The sequence below is a fragment of the Onthophagus taurus genome, chromosome 8, assembly GCF_036711975.1.
Source record: "Onthophagus taurus isolate NC chromosome 8, IU_Otau_3.0, whole genome shotgun sequence".
NCBI lineage: Eukaryota > Metazoa > Arthropoda > Insecta > Coleoptera > Scarabaeidae > Onthophagus > Onthophagus taurus.
In genome coordinates this window covers 8,699,485-8,720,990 of record NC_091973.1, presented here as the reverse complement: position 1 = coordinate 8,720,990, position 21,506 = coordinate 8,699,485, and the positions used below count along the sequence as shown (strand labels likewise).

At 36.4% G+C, this 21,506-nt stretch overlaps 1 protein-coding gene across 6 annotated transcripts in view; it reads left to right on the top strand.

Annotated features, from left to right (window-relative positions):
- LOC111413900 (Protein tyrosine phosphatase 99A) overlaps positions 1–21,506 on the top strand; it is a 300,358-nt gene that overhangs the window by 183,949 nt on the left and 94,903 nt on the right. For all 6 annotated transcript variants that reach the window (XM_071198715.1, XM_023045036.2, XM_071198716.1 and 3 more), the window contains exon 4: positions 20,564–20,742. In XM_071198715.1, coding sequence (XP_071054816.1) covers positions 20,564–20,742 — 179 coding nt within the window. The remainder of the gene's footprint in view (positions 1–20,563; positions 20,743–21,506) is intronic.

Genomic DNA, 21,506 nt, shown 5'->3' with positions numbered 1-21,506 from the left:
ATCACCGCTGACTTCATCGATATGAAGTTTTTTCGTAGAATAGATTCATTCTTCATTTATGTTTTCCTGCTCGGTTTCTGTATCATGATCACTGATACTTACAAAATCTGGATCTGATATCGAACTATCGTCAGACTCTTCTATTTCACTGCCCGTGTCAACTTCTTCATACAGTTTCAGTAATCGTTCTCTTTCCTTTTCATCCATATCACAATGCTATCAAATAATAAATCATTTCTTATTATTTTGTCAAATCATATCAGAAAATTGTGTGATACTACTTACCTATTTGTAAGTATGTTATTTGTAGATCACTAACTAGATGTTTGATTTTATTTTTAAATAATTTTTTATGCACTTTTCTATTCTCTCTATTTGTAAAGTAAATAATACATAACACACCGCCTCAAAATGGGTTTCAATCGTAAACTGGCGTGTTGACGTTACAGTAACCGTATATATGGTATTTATTAGGGGAATTACCGAATTATATTGCGATCACTCCGAGCTACAGTTTTATAGCTCGGTAATACCCCTACAAATACAAAAAAAGATGCATAGAGTTCAACAAAAATACGGATCTCACAGATTACATCTGAGAATATTGTAACACGTTTGATCGGGTAGGGTCTGTCAGGACAAAATGTTATGTAACGACTATTTGGAATTTTGAAAAACAGTTTTATATAGCGAAAACAGTTGATATTCAGACACTTGAAAGGTACTGTGACCGTAGAAATTTTGAACAAAATAATTAAAAAATATCTGATATAATCATTTTAAGGTTAAGTCCGGACTTAATATCTAAATATTAGATATCTTTTAGAGCCAAAGGTATTAAAAACCATTAACACTATTTGGTTCTGTTTAATAGAGGACTTAATACCAATAATCTGCACCTATCTAGCAAACGGGAAGAAACTTGACTTAATACGCGTCTCCATTGAAAAGAGCGGAAAAAAATACAACATGATCCAGAAAATCGTCGTGCAACTGAATTTCATGTGCAAAGTTGGCAACCTTGGGACCACATCTGAACTTAATCCGGAACGCACGTTGCACAGTAACTACAGATTCGGACTTTACAAGCCTAGAACAAAAAAAGCTTTCTGTTCTTTAGTCGCCATTTTTGCTACTACCGCTTTCTAGCGCATGCGCAGATGCGCTAGCTCACAGACTTTCTAGCGCATGCGCGTACTTACTAACAGAATTGTTTATTTCGTTGTTCGATTTTAAGTTTCATGTAATAAATACCACAAAGCGTTAAAACCCCGATATTCATTTAGAAACACCCGTATATTAAAAATTCAAATTTGTCCTCTCAAAGTTAAAACGATATTGTATTAGATTGAAAAGCAAGGTAAAATAGGTCATGTTAAGATGCTTAAAGAGAAAGTGCTTGAGGGTTAAGTGTAGGTAGTTGATATATATTGATTTTTACGAATATCCAAGTAAAGATGATCATGTTGTTGTTTGTAACTACGGGATAGTTGGGTTATTTAACAAATAAACAACCGTCAACGAGGAAAGTTATCGTTATCTATCGAATGGCCTCGGGTAGAAATTCAGAATAGAGGTAGCCGCCATGATCGGGCTTGACATTCCGTCCTAAATTAATACAAAACTCTTAACTACTAAACAAAGAAGTTCTTAGAACAAAGGAGGTGGAAGCCGAAGGAAGCGAAGTAAAAAATTAAAACGTCTATTTGGGCGAGTTCTTGTCGTAATTGGGGTACGAAGTTCTATTTGAGTTTGCGCTTACTAACACATTCGTGCCGGGCAGTCCAGGCCGAAAAATTCGCTCTCATTAAAGATGGAATATAAATTCGACGGTATCAGCGCGTATGCTTCTTTCTCGCTCACGAAGTTTGCAGTTTTCTTTTGAGAATAACCCGACGGCCCTAGAAAAGCCCGTCGACGGCGCTTTAATACGCGAATGCGCTAGGAAAGCAATTGGAATGATCAAATTACCTTTACGCCGTCGTAGGGCGAATCTCTAAGCAGTGCGCGACTTGAAAGCTCGGATTGGAAATGAAGATAGATAAATACGTTTACCTACTTTCTGCTCTTAATGTTGAAAAAGAAGAGACTTGTGACACCAGAGCGAAAATGGGCGCGGAGTATATTCGCATTTCAAATTTCATACGCGAATAATCGATACATCAAAGGTACAGTATCTCGGGGATTTAACATTTATCGTGACATTCGCAAATTTTATCGGGTGCATTCATCTATACAAATATCTCTAGACATCAAAGTTGGAAGACTCGAAATCCCATAGTGTCTGGAATCTCCGGCCGACTAATTATTCCGCAAAATTGCGCTCGCTATTTCTTTGCTTTTATTGGATTAGGTTTGAGTTATCGGGCCTTATTCTTGCACTCGCTCCGCCGCGTATCGGCTTTCTTTGTCTGGGGCTGTTTATTAAAGGCGACCTTTCTATCATCCTCCGGGACCTCCCCTAATCTCGAAAACGATCGAAACCTATCTTGGCCTGTAATTTCGTTTATGCGATCAAGAATTAACCGAAACACCCACGGGGGAAAAATGGGAAAAACCCCTACCATTTTTATAAACTCAAATGCCAATCAATATATAAAATTGCAATTCGGTCATTGTAACGAATTTCCCTTTAAAATGCACTCAAAGCACCGCATGTATTTTACACGCGTCATTATTTGATATTTCAATTACACGGATGTGTTTGTGAAAATATAAACAATTGTGGTTGGAATTTTATGAAACAAAATCTGGTAAAATATCGATAAAATCTCGCTGTTTACCCACGGTTTATAAGAATCAATTTATTGCTCTAATAAAATACGTAGGACATAAAATTAGGTTTACTTATGTTAATACAATGCATACACTCGCCGGATGCCAGATTTCTCCTCCCTGATAACTTTCGAATTTCGCAGTTAAATCCTTCCGAAGTGCTGCGCATTGGGGCTAAATTGTTGGCTCTTTACCTTTTCAGCACTTTTATCCTTGCCTTTGTTTAAATTTACACTTCAAGTCCACTTTAATTTCTAATAGCGCTCCCTGCAAATGTTTGCCCTTCCGTATTTTCACGGCGTACTGCGCCGAGGAACTCATCAGCTACGTAACCCCTAAATGGTAGTATTTCGCATACTGAAGAAATTCAAAAATAACGATAATGAATTATTCATTATCGTTATATTAATATTAAGAATATAAGAGATGTCGTCTAGAATCACTTTTCTTTTTTTTGTCAAACATATGGATATGTGAGTATTTTAAAAGAAAAAATGAACAGAAATGTTCAAACAATAAAAAGCAAAATAATAACTTTGATGAACAAAAAGGTAAAAAACTAAAAACTTCACTAGGTTCCACCATACTCAATCTTCGCAGCCACTGCAGTTATCATCGTTGTCGATTGTGTTATCGTCATTGTCCGGTTCTGTGGTCTTCTTCATTTTTATCAACTTGTCATAAAATTTTCTGTTGTTGTGGCCATGTAACAGAGGTAGAAGCTTCTCTAGAGTATCTAATTTTGTTTTCTTAATTGGTACTGGCAGATCGTATGCCTGCTTTAAGTCTATTTCGTTTTTCATGGCTATTTTTGATGCTATTAGTGATGGACCACCATAGCTATCTTTAAGAAAAATGCATTTGTTATTATTTTCAATTTTAAACATTTTTGAATTTTTTATCTTAATAGCTGGTTTTGGATACTTCAAAAAAATTTTTTTAGTTGCACTTTTAATATCAAAAATCATTGAGTGATTTACTTTGACAACTCTAAAAGGCGACGGTTTAGCTCTTGCTTGTACAATGAGGTTATCCCAACCCTCTGGAGTTTCAACTCGTTCAATTTTTAGCTTTTTTTTGATATAAGAGAAAAATCCTGATCATTAGGAAGATATGAATGTCCTCTCACAGGAAACAAGTAAGTTACGTTATCAAACATTTTTAACACATGAACTAAGACATATAGAAAGTGTAACATGGTATAGTTCTTATTTTGGCCCGGACAGCCGTCACTAATTAAAACCAAATTTCTACACAAAGTATTCGTATTGAAGTAGTTTAATAACATCGATGTAACGTCGATTGAACCCTTTTTTGCTTCATTTTCTGTATATGTATACATTGTTGCTTGAGAACTTCCTAAATCATGGATCCCAAAAACGTAGTACCATATCTGTCTTGCAAAAAATACTGGATTGGACGGTATATGTGGTAGCGGCAAATTTTGCATACAATCAAAAGTAATGCAAGAGATTTCACCTGCTCTAGCCTGTTCTTTGTAGCTGCGTTTTTTGGAGTGGAATGCGTTAGCTTTTCTTCAATGCAGTTCTTTTTGTATTTTGCAAGAAGCTGCATCGGCCTCAAAAATGCTCTTGTTGCTTAGGGTATGTTCAAATTTGTCACATTCCGCACATGTGTCCGAACGGGGATATCCAAATTTAATATTAAATTTTGTTTTAAATACTTTCCAATACATTTTGTAAGGAACGTTAAGGTAGTATTCCTGTAGAAAAGCCTTTTGCATATCTTTTACTGTTAACTCTGATGGTAGGTACATCTGATTAGGATTTTTTCGTAATGAGTAATGAGACTTCATAGGAGAAAACGTACGTATATGATGCATTATCAGGCTTGTAGCTTCTTTGCTGTAGTTTCTTGGTCGACAGTTATGTTTTCCCCTTTTATCTTTAGGTGCATAACCTTTTTCTACTAGTGATAACTGAATTCTTTTTAGACGAGGCAATGTAACTGCATGAATGCTGGCAAATGCTTTGACACAAACAGACTTTTCTGCATCAAAGCATCGCAACTTGTACGAATATGCAGAACAATGTGGTTTATTGTTTCCCTGATTACGAGTTCTATGTCGTTTTATATGGTTTATTGTTATCAGTCCAGCCAAATACGCGTCTTGTTCGTTTTTGTCATGCATTTTATAAAATTCAGTAAACTTTTTGAAAACACTTAAGCCGTTTGCACCTAAAAAAAAATCCACAGTAACAATATGTTAAGTTATTATTATAAAGGAAACATACCGGCAATCATCTCCTATTTTTTTTCGGCTATTAGTGTCCCCTTGTGATTTTTGTGTGCTAAGCTTTGGATGTACTTTCAGTTCATTTTTCTCTTACCACTGAACATTAGCTATATTTCCACTATTTTCTACTTCCATATTTCCTCAGAATTCGAAAAACACAACTAAATGACGTTATTTACTACGATAGTCATATGTCACATGTAGTACACATATGACTATCTTAGCTGAAAGGGAACGGACTTGTGATGTTTTTAGAAGAACAAGTGAAAATTCGTATTTAAATATTACGGCACCTATGATATTTTTATGAGAAACAATGATTTGTACACGTGTACATAAATACATGGTGGTTAGGAATAACGTGATGCCAATATTTGAATTTCGGCGAAATTGGACTAATGAGGTTTTTCCGTGAAACGCCTCAATTGTTATCAAGTTGGGTTATGAACGATATCTACTGATGATGTAATAGTTTGTAGACAAGTTTCTGTGTAAGACCTAGGGAGTATTTCAGCGCATGCTTAAAGTCAAGTAAGTGATCTGGGAGCAAAGTTCACGCAGCAATATGACTGCGGCGGACCGTGTGATGCGGAAGTTAGAATCGGCCATAGATTGCATTAAGTGCTAGGTACGATAACTGCTTCGCGAACTGTCAAACTTGAAACTCATAGATTAGATTAGGTTTTGTAGGGTGAATGTAGCGGACCCAGTTTAATTCAATCAGTGGCGCATCTGGGTCCGGCGATCCGGGATTCCTGATTAATCCGCGATACTTTCGGTCGCTTAATACCGAAGTTGGGCGTCACTGAAACTGTAAATGCGGATTCTAAAGGGATTTTGTAGGGTTGCCATATATGGCGCATCGGTGCGCAGCCCGAAAAATGCAAATTAGGGTGCAAGGTAAACATTCCGCGTCCGGCCGCGAGCTATCTATCTAGATAACTTGGTATCAGTACAGCGTAATCCCCTTGTTGTAATATCATAATTACCGATACGGAGTGGTGCCCCATTTTGCGAGGTTACATGGGCTGCGATTAATCTCGCGCCGTAATCAGCTTGCTATTTTTCATATCGTAAAATTTTAATTTACTGCTTATGCCCCGTAGTTAATTAACTACGTACGGCGTTCCTATCGCGCTTTTGAGCGTTGAGGGCTCATTGTTCTACACAAAATTCGAGCGGCCTCGCAATTATCTTCTATTAAATCAGAAAGACAAGTATGCTTTGAAGCGGCACGCCATTCCGTATAATTTTCCTTCTAACTGATGAATTTTTGGAGGGCTGAATAATATGGAAAATTTATGGAACGCTATCGTTCCCGCCCATTAAATGTTTATTGCATCTTGTAGCACTGACGCGCTCTAATTTCCTGAAACTTGAGACCTTAGTTATTCCGTAAACACGTATGCACTTTCCATTCGACAAAATTACTATTCGCTAATCAAAAGGACGTCTAATACATCAAAATAATGACGAAGCTCTTTTTAAAAAACAAAGAAAAGATTACAAAGATACAAATGCATATTTCATACATTTATCCCAGTTCCTTTTCAACGTATAAAAGCGTTGAAAAAGTACGCGTGCCTTTAGAAATATTGCTTCTTTTCAAAGACCTCCCTTCCGGATGGACGTTCTTTGTTAATTGACCGCTTTAGAGGTTAAAAGCCCATCCGGGTCACAGAACTTTACTCGCATCGAACGATTAAATCTAACGCTTTTTACGCTAAAGCGAAACAACGCGAGATGTGAAATTGAATTATGCGTATCCGTAAAAACTTATCTGACATCTTCGAACGGGGTTATGAACGTAATAGTTGCCTTCGCAAGGCTGACAGCGTCCAAATTACTTTCGAAATCTAAAAGTCATCGTGTACATGTCAACGGAAAATGTACAAGCCGATTTTTGAACGAAATTACTCTGTCTCGTTCTTTTCTCATTTCCTATTTTAGTTTTCATAGAGTTTCAAATAAAATTTCAATACCAAAACAAACTTTTCAACAATAAACTTTTAATAAAATTACAATATCATTATAAATTTTTAATAATATATACAGTATTGGTATTGCAATACGCGTATACTACGTATACTTACTGTGATATTGGTTGCATACTTGCAATGAGACGTCGGGTACGATAATTAATTAACACACTGTACACGGGGTGATTTTTTTAAATAAATTCAAAATTTATCTCAAATGTATCTCAAATGAAAACTTATCTTATAAGGATTATGGTGAAGTGTCACTTGCCCACGTTTCCTATTTTCTCATACATTTTATAAGAAAGTTTATCATTGCCAAAAGAAAGCATTTTTGTCTAACAAACTGTCACATTAGTTGTTTTCGTTTAGTCAACTCCACCCACATCGATTTCCGTAAAAATGATATACGCTGTTGCTGCAAGGGTGGAAATTATCTACATTTATGGTGCCGAGCAATGTGCTCGTACCACTCAAGAGTTTTTAATCAAAGACATCAAAATAAGCATATGGAGCATATTTTAATACGTTCGTACAAAAATTTGAAGCAACTTTGAGAACAAGAAAAGACATGCTAATAAGGTAGTAGATGAACTGGCGGAGATGGAAGTAATTGGAAATTTTGCCATGGAGCCAACCAGCTCTTTGCGTCAGGTTGCAGCATCCACCGGACTTTACTCGTCGGTACGCAAAGTGATATCATATTGCGTATTAAAATCCCTTTATCCATGTCGGCATGTATTAAATGAGAACAGTAAAAGATTACTGACTGATTTTTTGATTTTATCCAATTTTAATGACTGTGACTCGGTCTATGGTGCTTGCATAACTGGGGACAATCGAAGACGGGTGCAGTATGTCCAAAATGGGTGCTTAAGACTAATTTATGGAATTCGAAAGTACTGCAGAATTTCACATAAGTTAAAAGAATGTGGGTGGCTAAATATGTATAACAGGATCATTTTTCACAAGGGAGTAGTTTATTTTAAAATTTTAAATAAAAAAACACCTGTTTATCTGAGCAAGAAGATATCGTATCGTACTGACATCCACAATATCAATATTCGTCGAAAAGATGCACTTACATTTCCTCGTCACGCGTCGGCTTCATTTCGGAATTCTTTCACTTATTGAGTGACAAATTTTTGGAATACCCTTCCTCGTTCATTAAAAATATTGAACCTGTCGAGTTTTAAATATAAATACAAGCGATATCTCTGTGAGCGGCAGATGGAATCAATTTAGGTTTTCTAGAGTAAAATTTTTATTTTTATTTGCTTTATTGTTATTCATGCATTCAATTTTTGTTTTTTGTATTTTATGTCTTGTGCGCTGTATTCATTTTCACTACTTACTTAGAAGCAATATGTTGTGTTCATGGGGACTGGGGGAAGAGCAAACCTCACTACTTTGTGGTGTTGTCTGACCCAGCCACCTGTTAGCCCTTGCAATTTTGTTGTAATTTTGTTTTTGTAACTTTATACTTATTTTTTATTATTATTACGTTTTTGTATTTTGTTTTTTTTTACTTGTACACTAATTGTAAGGGTTAATAAAGGCATTATTATTATTATTATTATTATATGACAAGACAGGAACATACCCAGAGACCTCAAAATGTTAATGTTTGGGCAAGTATGCTAGGTGATTCAATAGTGGGACCCTTATTCATTAATGAAATGCTAAATGGTGACGTCTACTTGAACATGTTGGAGAACATCATCGATCCTGTAATAATGTAATAACTAAAAAAGTGGATGAAACAGCTTGATGAAGAAGGTAACCAAATACTCTACGAACATCAACTGTTCTTCCAGCAGGATGGTGCCCACTACATTATGCTTCGAATGTTCATAACTGGCTTAACCAGACATTTTCAAATCACTGGATTGGTAGACAAGGAACAATCGAATGGCCTCCACGATCACCGGACCTCACAAGTCCTGACTTTTTCCTTTGGGGTCATTTAAAGTCAATGGTTTATAAGACTAGACCCATAGATTTAAATGACTTGCGTCAAGGAATTATCAACGAGTGCTGAAACATTCCACGAGAAACTGTTCAGAAAGCAAGGCAAGAATGGCTGTGAATTTGTACGTCCCCACAATTACTGTTCATTCAAGGGTTAGAAAACCAGCCGAATCTTTTCATGAACATTAATATAGAACAAAAAGGTGTGTCCGAAATTTGGAGCCATGGTACTCCGAAAATGGATTCCCTTAAGTACGGGAGGTTGGGGCAGTCACAAACAATATGAGTTACCGTCTCGTCTTCCATTTCACACTCTCTACAGAGGGGTGTATTCGCCAGCTTCATATAACACATGTGCTTACGTAACCTGCAGTGTCCGGTCAGGAAGTGGGTGAGAAGCCTCAAGTCACTTTTTGATTTTCCCAGAAACTGAGTAGAACTCTTCCGATCAGGGTAGAGCAGAGTTTTCTTAGCAAAGGCACCTGCTGCTGTCCCATCCCATCTGTCGCAAAAAGCTCGATGGGAGATGGAGTTTATCAGTGTTGATGCTGTATTAACAGCTAGTGGTACAAACGGTTCAGGGGAAATCGGTGACATGTTAGCCTCCCGTTTCGCCAGCCTATCCGCATGATCATGTCCTTTAATTCCGATGTATCCTTTTCGCCACTTTATCATGACGTTGTTGTATACGTTTGCCTCCTCGTTGTTTACTAACAGCCTCACTCCAAAGCTTGCTCCGGACTGTTCCATTTTAACAACCTGCTTTTCATTTACTGATCGCAGTCGAAGTAATGCCATCACGACCACCTCCCTGATAAAAATATCTAGGGGCAGCACGTTCAGCATAGTCTCCATCGCAATCGTAGGTATAGATCTCATAGCGCCTGTGATTAGCAGCAGGGCAGTCGTTGCAATTGATGCAGCAATTTAGCTTTATATGCATGTTTTATTGCTGAGCACCAAATGGCTCCGTGAGCTACTATGGATCTCATCACAGAAGTGTAGATCCACATTGTAACTTTCGGATTTAGTCCCCAAGTATTCCCAATAGCCCTTTGGCACTAGATCAGTACAAGTTTGTGATGTCCAAGTTAGTCCTTTGTCCAAAATAACCTACTTAGATGTTTAAATTCTTATCCTAATGTAAAATTGATCAATTCACAACGCTAAATAAAAAAAAATGCTAAAGACACACATCACCATAATCCTTATAACACGCGATGGGTCATTCCATTGAAAATTTTTGGGGACGTATTTGTGTGGGCGCAAGGGTAAACGTCAAAAGTGTGAATCATAGGTATGCGTCATTTTAGTTTGGAAACGGAGATATCGTCATGAGTTGAAACACATCGATCACGTTCCGAATTTCGAGTGATAACAACTTTGTGGAAGAAACAATCTCGGCCGACTTCAAAGACGTCGAAGTATTGTTCATGATACTTAGACGTCTTCGTAGTCGGCCGAGATTATTTCTTATATCATCAACAATAACTGGCGCAAGCATCTACCCTGCTTGACATTTATGAAAGAAATAATCTCGACCTACTTCGAAGACATCGGCCGACCTTAGTATTGTTCATGATACTTGGGGCGACCGACGTCTTCGAAGTCGGCCGAGATTATTTCTTCCATAAATTTCAAGCAAGGTAGATGCTTGCGCCAATTATTGTTCGTAATATAAGAAATAATCTCGGAATAACTTGGAAGACGTCGGCCGCCCTAAGTATTTTTCATGATACTTAGGGCGGCCGACGTCTTCGAAGTCGGCCGAGATTATTTCTTATATCACGAGCAATAATTGGCGCAAGCATCTCCCCTGCTTGAAATTTATGGAAGAAATCATCTCGATCTACTTCAAAGACGTCGGCCGCCCTAAGTATTATTTATGATACTTGGAGTGGCCGACGTCTTCGAAGTCAGCCGAGATTATTTCTTATATCAAAAACACGGGATTTGTAGCGGGTAATGCTCAGGATTTTGAACATATTACAAAAAACTTACAGATTGAAAGGTGTAGCAAATTTTATTGTTAAAAATGTATATGGGAAAGAGAGAGAGAGAGAAAGTAATTTAAAAATTTCGACGAGTATATAATAAGTTTCGAAGGGAATGTTGTCTCTGTTTTAAGGGGTAAATGGGTCCTTTAAAAACATAATTTGCCCTACGTGGAGAACTTACCGGTCATAACCGAAAGTTTTCCAGGGAGAGCTGTTAATTTTCGAGGCACTAGCGCCCCCCTAAGGCCGAAGAGAGAAGGACTGGTCGTGGATCAGCGGCTTATTCAAATTTCCCGAAATTATGTTTTGTAATTAAATGAAATTGCGTCCTAAGTTTTTCCCCTTTTGCGTAACCCACTAAATTGCTTTCTCTTCGCCGCAGGGCAGAAAAAAGGAAAATCCCGGCGAACGGGCGGGTCCTCCGTTATTTCTTTTATACCCGCAATCTTATCCACTTAATGTTGCTGAATAAATGATTACATGTGAACCTACTTTTGTGAGGGGGGGGAATAAAACGCACTTCAGCTGTCACTGGTTGTTTATATGGAAACCAAAACGCTTTATTTCTAAGAAATATTATTAGATGTGATGACAGCTGTTTTTTTTCAGTTCTTCTCGGAATCACACATTAGTTTTATCCCGAGTCGTTGAAAAATTAGGGTTGCCACCTTCGACTCTCGAGAAAAAAATGGGGTTCTCGCCGAGTTAAGATTAGGAGAGATGAGCCACTTTGCAAATTTGACGTTTTCGTAAACCTAGAGAGTTTTTTTTCACCAACGTAATCTAACTGGGATTGTAGAAGTTGTGTCGCGAACTTCTGATTAGCTACCCGCAAACTTCGCGTATTTTCATATTCCTGCCGCGCCCGAAAAGGAAATAACTGTGGGGCCATTAAGGGTAGGTCACACTCAATATTAATTATCTCCGCATTTAATCCCTGCGTCTGCGGAAAGGGTCATTTGTTAGAGTTAATACCTGGATATAGACCGGCAGAATTTTGTTTTCTCATTCGTTTTCATTAGATTACGTTGTAGAGGGGCACGGAGTCGATTAACTCTATTTTAATTACGACTAAAAAGACCAACTTTACGAATAAATCGGAACCAGATTATAGATTCAAATGAAAAACTATCCAGAATCACTATTTCTTTTATTTCTTGTACACTTTTATTTTAAATAGAACGTCCCAGATGTTTCTACAAGTTTTTTCTGGGCCGGCTATCACCCTCAATTGCTTATTGGACCGTAAAAGACCTACCTTGAAGGTTTGAAGACCCATTTTCCCAACAGGGACCCGGTACTTCTTTCTGTAATTCTATTAGATACCTTTCAGTATCTTCATTTCAATTCAATCTCTTTATTGTTTTAGGTTATCTTACCTTTCTTTTCTATATATTCACTTAAATACGTGACTAAGTTTATATTATTATACCCTTCTTACATTATATATATATATATATATATATATCAAAGCACATTCTCAAAGACGGGAGAACGGTTCTCTAATAGCATATAGAAGACTAAACACTATACAAGACTACATACTGCTTGCAGATATCTACAGTGTGTTAATTAATTATTGTATCTGACGTCATCATTACAAGTATGCAACCAATATCACAGTATTGGTATTGCAATACGCAAATCGCGTATACTGTGATATTGGTTGCATACTTTCAATGATGACGTTGAGTACGATAATTAATTAACACACTGTAGGTATTGCTGGTAGGAGATTAGGTATAGCTGGCAAAAGAATAACAAAAACAAAAATGCACAAAAAATGCTTGGGGCGGAGATTATTTCTTATATCACGAACAATACATCGACGTCTACGAAGCATACAATGATAACAAATTAAGATTCTAGAAGACCGATTCTTTAAGACGAGAGATAATCTCGGCCACCTCAACTATCATAAACAATAGTTTCGCCTCATGATACTAGGCATGATCTCACATGATACTACTGTTGGTTCGACCGAATAAACCGAAGCACCAGAGCCAATTTCCCCACGAGATCCGTCCACCCATAATTGTAGGACAGTTTCGTCAGGCATGGATTGTTCTCCTACCTTTATTTCATACGGTCGTTCGGTTACGGCAAGGTTAATGCTCTTTAGTACCTCTTTATAAACAAGTTCAAAATTTCGATGAAAATCATTTTTTTTATAATATTTTAATAATAACATTTTAAAACATTTTAATAATGTCATTTTAGATATTCACATGAAGCAACTTGCTCATACTTGTCTTATTATGCTATTTTATTAAGACCGCTTTCTTATGGCGCGGCCCGGCTTATGCCTACAATGGCAAATGTTGGTTGCATACCCTACTGGCATCACTTTATTCGCCGAACACGCAGTCCAGTTGATAACCATGTCACTGACCCTGCCATGCAGGAGCGGCTGTTTGCTACATGCCTCCTCCCATAGCTGGCTAGTCGATTTTCCACATTTATAAAGTTACTTATCGTTAGCCGCTCGCAGCCAAATCATTGTTGCTATCACCGCCTCCTCAACGTGATAATTGAGAGGAGGAAGGCACAGTACATTCTCCATTGCTGCTATTGGTGTGGTTATCATCGAGCCTGTAACGTAGAGACAAGCCAGACGTTGCAATTTTTGTAGTTGCAAAACAATCGTTTTATTTCTAACTAAGTTAACATTGGACGTATCACTGTAGTGTATATCCACAGGGATATTTTTGGTGTTAAACCCCAGGAGGTCCCAACGGCCCTTCTGCACTGAGCGAACGCAATACGTACCTTATTTATCTTACCTTCGATGTGCGGTCTCCAAGTCAGCGTTTTATCCAGGCTTAACCCCAGATACTTCACTTCATTGGCAAAGCACAACGGAACTTTGCAAAGCCAGGGCGCTCTAAAGGTTCCCAGCCTTCTTTTCCTTGTGAAGATCTCTGTTTTTTTCGTGTTTACCGACAGAGAATTGTGTCGACACCAGATTATTCTCAGTCCAGCCTGCATTCGGTCACATAGGACGTTTTCGAACTTCCCGTAAACCAAAACGGTTAGATCGTCTGTATAAGCGCAGACATTGAATTTTTCAGCTGAGAGTTGTCTTACAAAGTTGTCCATGGTGCGATTCCACAGCAGAGGTGATACAAACCCACCCTGCGGGCATCCTCCTTCAACGATCGCTCTTATTTTATTGTCATTATTATTGTTATAAGCATCAATTACACTATGGACAGCCCTTTTTGAGAGCATATTTGTCTCTAAGTGTGTCTTTATTAATTGTATGAAAAGCTGCCCTGTCAAAGGCCGTTTCTGTTGATCTTCCCAGAGTGTATGCATGCTGGTTTGGGTGCAGGGGAAACCTTTCCAGTGTCGTTACTCTTATATATCTTTCACATAGCCTTTCAAGTGCCTTCACGACGAATGAGGGAAGACTGATTGGTCTATATGATTTTCGATCAGTGTAATCTCTCCTCCCAGGTTTGGGGATGAAGACTACCTTTACTTCTCTCCAGGATAAGAGAACATAGCGGAACGCTAAGCAACCTTTGTATATTTTTAGTAGATGTGGTAGTAATTCCGCCATACACCACTGTAGTAGCGCAGGTAGAACACCATCAGGACTGGCAGATTTAAATGGTGAGAAGGACTGTATGGCCCAGCCAACTCTGGTTTCAGTCACCACAAGATTAGCTAGCTTCCAAGTTCTGCCTCCCATATCCGATTGCTGGTAAAGGTACACCCTGAAAAATGAGAGGTTATTAGTAAAGGTATACTTTCTATAGGAGTGTGTTCTCAATATCTTCACAGAATTTTTGCCAAGCTAATCTCTTCCTCTGTCTTAATGTTTTTTTATAATTGAACCGGTGTAGTTTATAAACGTTCCAGTCTTCTTCTTTTCTCTTTTCTACTTTTGAGGTGTACTAGCTCAGTATTCCACCACGAATTGGTGTAGCACTTGTCCGGCCCCCTTCTTAATGGACAAGATTCCTCATATGATCTTATGATGTGGCGATTAATCAAGGAAATATGAGTATGCAAAGCTTTCACCCCATCAAAGTTATCTATGTTTATAGTATCCATCGCCTCCGAGATAAGTGAGATGTACACTTTTTTGTCACATCTGTAAACCCCTAGCTCGGAGTTATAAGTAAATAAATAATAAAATAAATGCTGATCGTATTTGGCGTTTCCGTGGTTTATCAGTTTCTTCTTCAATGTTAATTTCCATATTAATAATGTAATAACCGGAATGAACAAAAATTCATCCAACGCTGCCAAATATATGATCATAAATGCTTTAACGCATGCGTAGTGGATTTGGCCGATTTTGCAACTCAGATCAAAATTTAGGCTACAATTTCCATGGGATATGGTCTGTTTTGACACAAATGAGAAATAATAATAAAACCGAAAATAACAAATTGCGAATATGACCGCTTTTGATTCTAAGCTACAATATATCTTTGATCACGATAATGTTATAAAAATAAATTCAAATGTATGGTTGTATTTAAATAAAGATTTTTTTGAAATAAAGATCTTTTTATTAGTAATCCGATTGAAAGTTGAGTTAAATTCCTGGTATCGCGTGTTGCGGTGTATAAATAACAAAGAAAATCATTGAGGTTAACGGTAATTGCGACAAAGAATTAAAAAGTAATACCGTTTCTTGTCCCGCGATAAGTAGAGGGTAGCAGGGGTGCACGCATACGACATTTCTCGCGCTAAATCCTTCCTATTTCGTGGGCCTTTTTGCCCCTCTTTGCGAGCATAAATTTTATCTCAGCGGGATGCCGCATCTAGGTTATTTATCGTCGCACTTCGGGGTTAAAAAAGAAGAAAACAATGTCACCACGCAACCCCCTACAATAAAGATGCATTAACATGTTTTGGAAGGATGCGCGGTTTCCTTTTTTAGGTATCTTACAGTTCAATCAACTCCGAAGAGTCCTTCGGGCCAAGATTTCAATCACCCTTCGCCTTGTGTGTACAGCCCAGGGCTCTTTTGTGGATTGTGTATCAGCTATTCCTCGATCTGGCGTCATGTCTCCCTCAGAGGGCGTTAGTTAAACCAATTACTACAGCTCTGAGGAGTATCGATTCCGGTAAACCCGAACACAAAAATCGATCGCTTTGAGCTCATCCTATCGCAACAAACACCTGTTAACAGAAAATGAAACATCATCTGCTTTCAAGATTATCGAGTCAATTAAAAAAGTAACTTGTCTCCAGCAGAAATCGTTTATAATCGATTATATCAGTAATAAAATTGTTCTTTAAAAATTGAAATATCATCTTGCAGTTGAATTAACACAAAAACTGTTAAGAAACGTCGAGGAAAAATGAATTTAACGAATTTACGTTGGTGCATTGTCATTGTTACTTACGCAGTACATATTTCACTGCGAGGGTGTATCGTTTACGCCACCGCCATAAATATGTCACTGCCCGTTAAGTTTTACTTAACGTCCGCTGGCGCTTTTCGTTTTTTTTAATGTCTTTTGTTTCATCTCGAGCCACCGACAACCCCCCAGTGTAATTCTCAGCTTTAAATCAACCCCAGCACACAGCGAATTAAGGTTTCATTTGTTAATATAATCCAGAAACTCTGAAAACTTCTGATACACCGTTGTTATAACATTTTCACGTCAATGTAATAACTTTTTGGATTATTTGTTAAAATTCTAAAACACGCACTTTATACCGGGTCGAAAGATTTTTTTTGTGATTGCCTAAAGGACCAAGGGACCATTCATTTCTAAACATTTTTGAATTCTCATTGAAAACGTTCTCTGCACATTGCCAAGCATTTCTTCAGTTATTGATTCGCAAGCTGCTCTGATACGGTTTTTCATATCGTTTGGTGTTGTTGGAACCTGGTTGTAATCTTTCTCTTTGAGGTAACTCCAAAGAAAGAAATCGGGAGAAGTTAAGTCTGGTGATCTAGCTGGCCAATTCACCAGTCCATTACGTCCTATCCATTTTTCAGAAAACATTTCGTCTAAAACTTCTCTTGCGGCTAGAGCATAATGAGATGAACATCCATCATGCTGATACCATAGCGCAAGTCTTCGCTCCAGAGTAAGGTCTTCCAACAAAACCGGTAAATCTTTCAACAAAAAATTCCAATACTTTCTGCCATTCAAATTGCCATCAATAAAAAAAGGTCCAATTATTTTATTGCCAACAATGCCGCACCAGACATTAACTGACCAAGGTTTATGATGATCAACTTGTCTTAGCCAACGAGGATTTTCATGTGACCAGTAGTGCATATTATGATGATTTACTTGGCCGTGATTGGTGAAAGAGGATTCGTCGGAAAATAGTACATTGAAGAAAAAATTGTCATTCAATCTGAATTTTTCCATAGCCCAAATACAAAATTGCACACGATTTTCGAAATCACCGCCATGTAATTGTTGGTGTAGAGCAGTGTTGTCCACTAATTTTTGATCAAGATCGACTTTTTATATAAATGTCTTGCCAAGATCGACCGAAGGGTTTAAAGTAACCTTCCTTTTTTCTTGCTCTGAGGCCCAGATATAATTATTTCAGAGTCATGATTATTTTGGCAATTGACGTTATGGCCACCACTGATTAGAGGTTATAAACAAAAAATGGTAATAATTGAGTTCAATCTTGTTATGGATTTTGTCTTTATGGCCCATTACTACGGTTTTATGTATAAAAAGTATCTCCCCATCGCTTTTAGTTTTTGAGTTATAATTGAGTTAATTTTCGAAAATCAACAATTTTGATGTTTAATCGATTTAGAGCTTATAAATAAAAAATGGTAGTAATTGGGTTCAATCTTGTTATGGATTTAGTCTTTATGGCCCATTACTAAGGTTTTATGTATAAAAAGTATTTCCCGATCGCTTTTAGTTTTTGAGTTATAATTGAGTTAATTTTCGAAAATCAACAATTTTGATGTTTAATCGATTTAGAGCTTACAAATAAAGAATGGTAATAATTGGGTTCAATCTTGTTATGGATTTAGTCTTTATGGCCCATTACTAAGGTTTTGTGTATAAAAAGTATCTCCCCATCGCTTTTAGTTTTTGAGGTATAATTGAGTTAATTTTCGAAAATCAACAATTTTGATGTTTAATCGATTTAGAGCTTATAAATAAAAAATGGTAATAATTGGGTTCAATCTTGTTATGGATATAGTCTTTATGGCCCATTACTAAGTTTTTGTGTATAAAAAGTATTTCCCCATCGCTTTTAGTTTTTGAGTTATAATTGAGTTAATTTTCGAAAATCAACAATTTTGATATTTAATCGATTTAGAGCTTATAAATAAAAAATGGTAATAATTGGGTTCAATCTTGTTATGGATATAGTCTTTATCGCCCATTACTAAGGTTTTATGTATAAAAAGTATCTCCCCATCGCTTTTAGTTTTTGAGTTATAATTGAGTTAATTTTCAAAAATCAACAATTTTGATGTTTAATCTATTTAGAGCTTATAAATAAAAAATGGTAATAATTGGGTTCAATCTTGTTATGGATATAGTCTTTATCGCCCATTACTAAGGTTTTATGTATAAAAAATATTTCCCCATCGCTTTTAGTTTTTGAGTTATAATTGACTTAATTTTCGAAAATCAACAATTTTGATGTTTAATCGATTTAGAGCTTATAAATAAAAAATGGTAATAATTGGGTTCAATCTTGTTATGGATCTAGTCTTTATGGCCCATTACTAAGGTTTTATGTATAAAAAGTATTTCCCATCGCTTTTAGTTTTTGAGTTATAATTGAGTTAATTTTAGAAAATCAACAATTTTGATGTTTAATCGATTTAGAGCTTATAAATAAAAAATGGTAATAATTGGGTTCAATCTTGTTATGGATTTAGTTTTTATGGCCCATTACTAAGGTTTTATGTATAAAAAATATTTCCCCATCGCTTTTAGTTTTTGAGTTATAATTGACTTAATTTTCGAAAATCAACAATTTTGATGTTTATTCGATTTAGAGCTTATAAATAAAAAATGTTAATAATTGGGTTCAATCTTGTTATGGATTTAGTTTTTATGGCCCATTACTAAGGTTTTATGTATAAAAAGTATCTCCCCATCGCTTTTAGTTTTTGAGTTATAATTGAGTTAATTTTCGAAAATCAACAATTTTGATATTTAATCGATTTAGAGCTTATAAATAAAAAATGGTAATAATTGGGTTCAATCTTGTTATGGATCTAGTCTTTATGGCCCATTACTGAGGTTTTATATATAAAAAGTATCTCCCCATCGCTTTTAGTTTTTGAGTTATAATTGACTTAATTTTCGAAAATCAACAATTTTGATGTTTAATCGATTTAGAGCTTATAAATAAAAAATGGTAATAATTGGGTTCAATCTTGTTATGGATCTAGTCTTTATGGCCCATTACTAAGGTTTTATGTATAAAAAGTATTTCCCATCGCTTTTAGTTTTTGAGTTATAATTGAGTTAATTTTAGAAAATCAACAAGTTTGATGTTTAATCAATTTAGAGCTTATAAATAAAAAATGGTAATAATTGGGTTCAATCTTGTTATGGATTTAGTTTTTATGGCTCATTACTAAGGTTTTATGTATAAAAAGTATCTCCCCATCGCTTTTAGTTTCGATTCGAGTTTTTGTTTTTGAGATATAAGCATGTTATTTTAAATGAAACACCCTGTATATTAAATAATTTATTATTAAATACTTCATTAGTATAATTTCAGCTTTATCGTTGCAATAAAAATAAATTTGGGGAAATTTACCGGAAATTGAATCGTTCGTAATAAAAGCACACTCATAAGGAGACTATTTTTACAATAACACAGAGGATTGATGAAATATGTGTTTACAGAAAGTATCGCCCTTAAATAATACCTCTAATTCCCTGGAGTCTAGAATCATAAAATAACGAATATAATGTGCTCGGCATACAAAGCGGCGTTTGCGATAAATTGGAGTCATTGTGCGGTGTATACATAAAGGAAAAATTGACGTAATAACATGTAATGAATGCGCGAGCTGCCGTACGTGGTCAAATGCGTGTAGATTTGTTCCGATGGCTTCGCAATAATGGGAATAATTGTCAATTATGCTCATTACGCTCGTTCGATCGACTACGTACAGAATTAGCTGTTTTGTACGAGTCTATACAAAACTTTCATTAATTTAACAAATAGTTTGATCAAAATTTAAATAAAAATCTATGAAAAATGTATTTTCCAATGATTGCCCTAGAGAATGCAAGATTTTATTAAAACATTTGGCGACCTGGAAATTTCAATGGAATAGATCGTGCTATGGGGAAACATTTTCGATCACAATGTCAATGAAGTATTGTATCAAATATGTGTCAAGCATTTCATACAATTCGTACATTCGCAGGCACTGCAGCCTACATAAATATTATATCGCGTTTTAAACGTTTTCGCAGCGCCTGGTCGCGATATTATTTCGAAATTTATGACTGGGAATTTTTTCGCACATCGATACTGTGCGCCAATTAATTTCAGATAATGGGAAAATTATTTCCACCATTGTTTTCTTTCCCCACCCACATTGTTGACCGTAGAGTCCGACATTAAGACGTCTGTTATTGATCTTTCAGGGTCGGCGAAGACGGCGAATGGAACGACGAAGGGATACTGACGCCCGACAGCAAAAGCAACTTCAACGTCACCGGACTTCATCCTTACACCGTCTACAGCTTCCGCGTGTCCGCTGTCAACGCAATGGGAAGCAGTAACCCAAGCAAGGAGTCCTATTTTATGGTGACTCTGCGTGAAGGTAAGCTATTCCCTAGATACGATCAATTGGGCCAGGATGTTGCGTATAATAAGTTCTTGAAATCCTATTCGTGCAGTAGACATATTTACTGGGCACTGCAGCGACTTACACCGGAATAAATATAATGCCAGTAGTAACAAGCTCAGCCTTTTACAAATATTGACCAAAAATAATTCTTTTCTTCGACTACCAAATATTTCAAACATTGATATATCGATCTAAAAACTTTCCTTTATATAAATCCATCTAAACCATCAAAATTTTGAAAAATGTTAATATTAATGTCCAATTTCAATAATTTACGAAATTATAACACTAAGGTTTAATTATTACATACAAGAAAAAACTCAAAATGCTGATATAATTTTCGTGTATAGTTTTTGCAATGGAAATGCTCGACAATCAGTACGAGAATATCAAGAAAGATCTCCACAGCGTCATTTGCCATATTATTCAGTTTTTAGCGACTCTTTCAGAAGACTTCGAGAAATAGGTAATCCTGCTCCAACAAAAGCTATTCGACCGCATGTACTTAATAATATATATTCGAATATATTCATTACAACACTTATATTTTGAACAATTATCGGCTTGTTAGTAATAAAATTTATTTTCCCAGTCATGATTAGGCTTCTGCGCACCATTTTCGCGCATACAAACATCACGTGATCCCCACTCTCAGACCCCTTCTTCGCAGAACAGCTGAGATCTCAGTTATTTGACAATATTGAAGTACTTACACGTGAATCTGGATAAGTGTCATG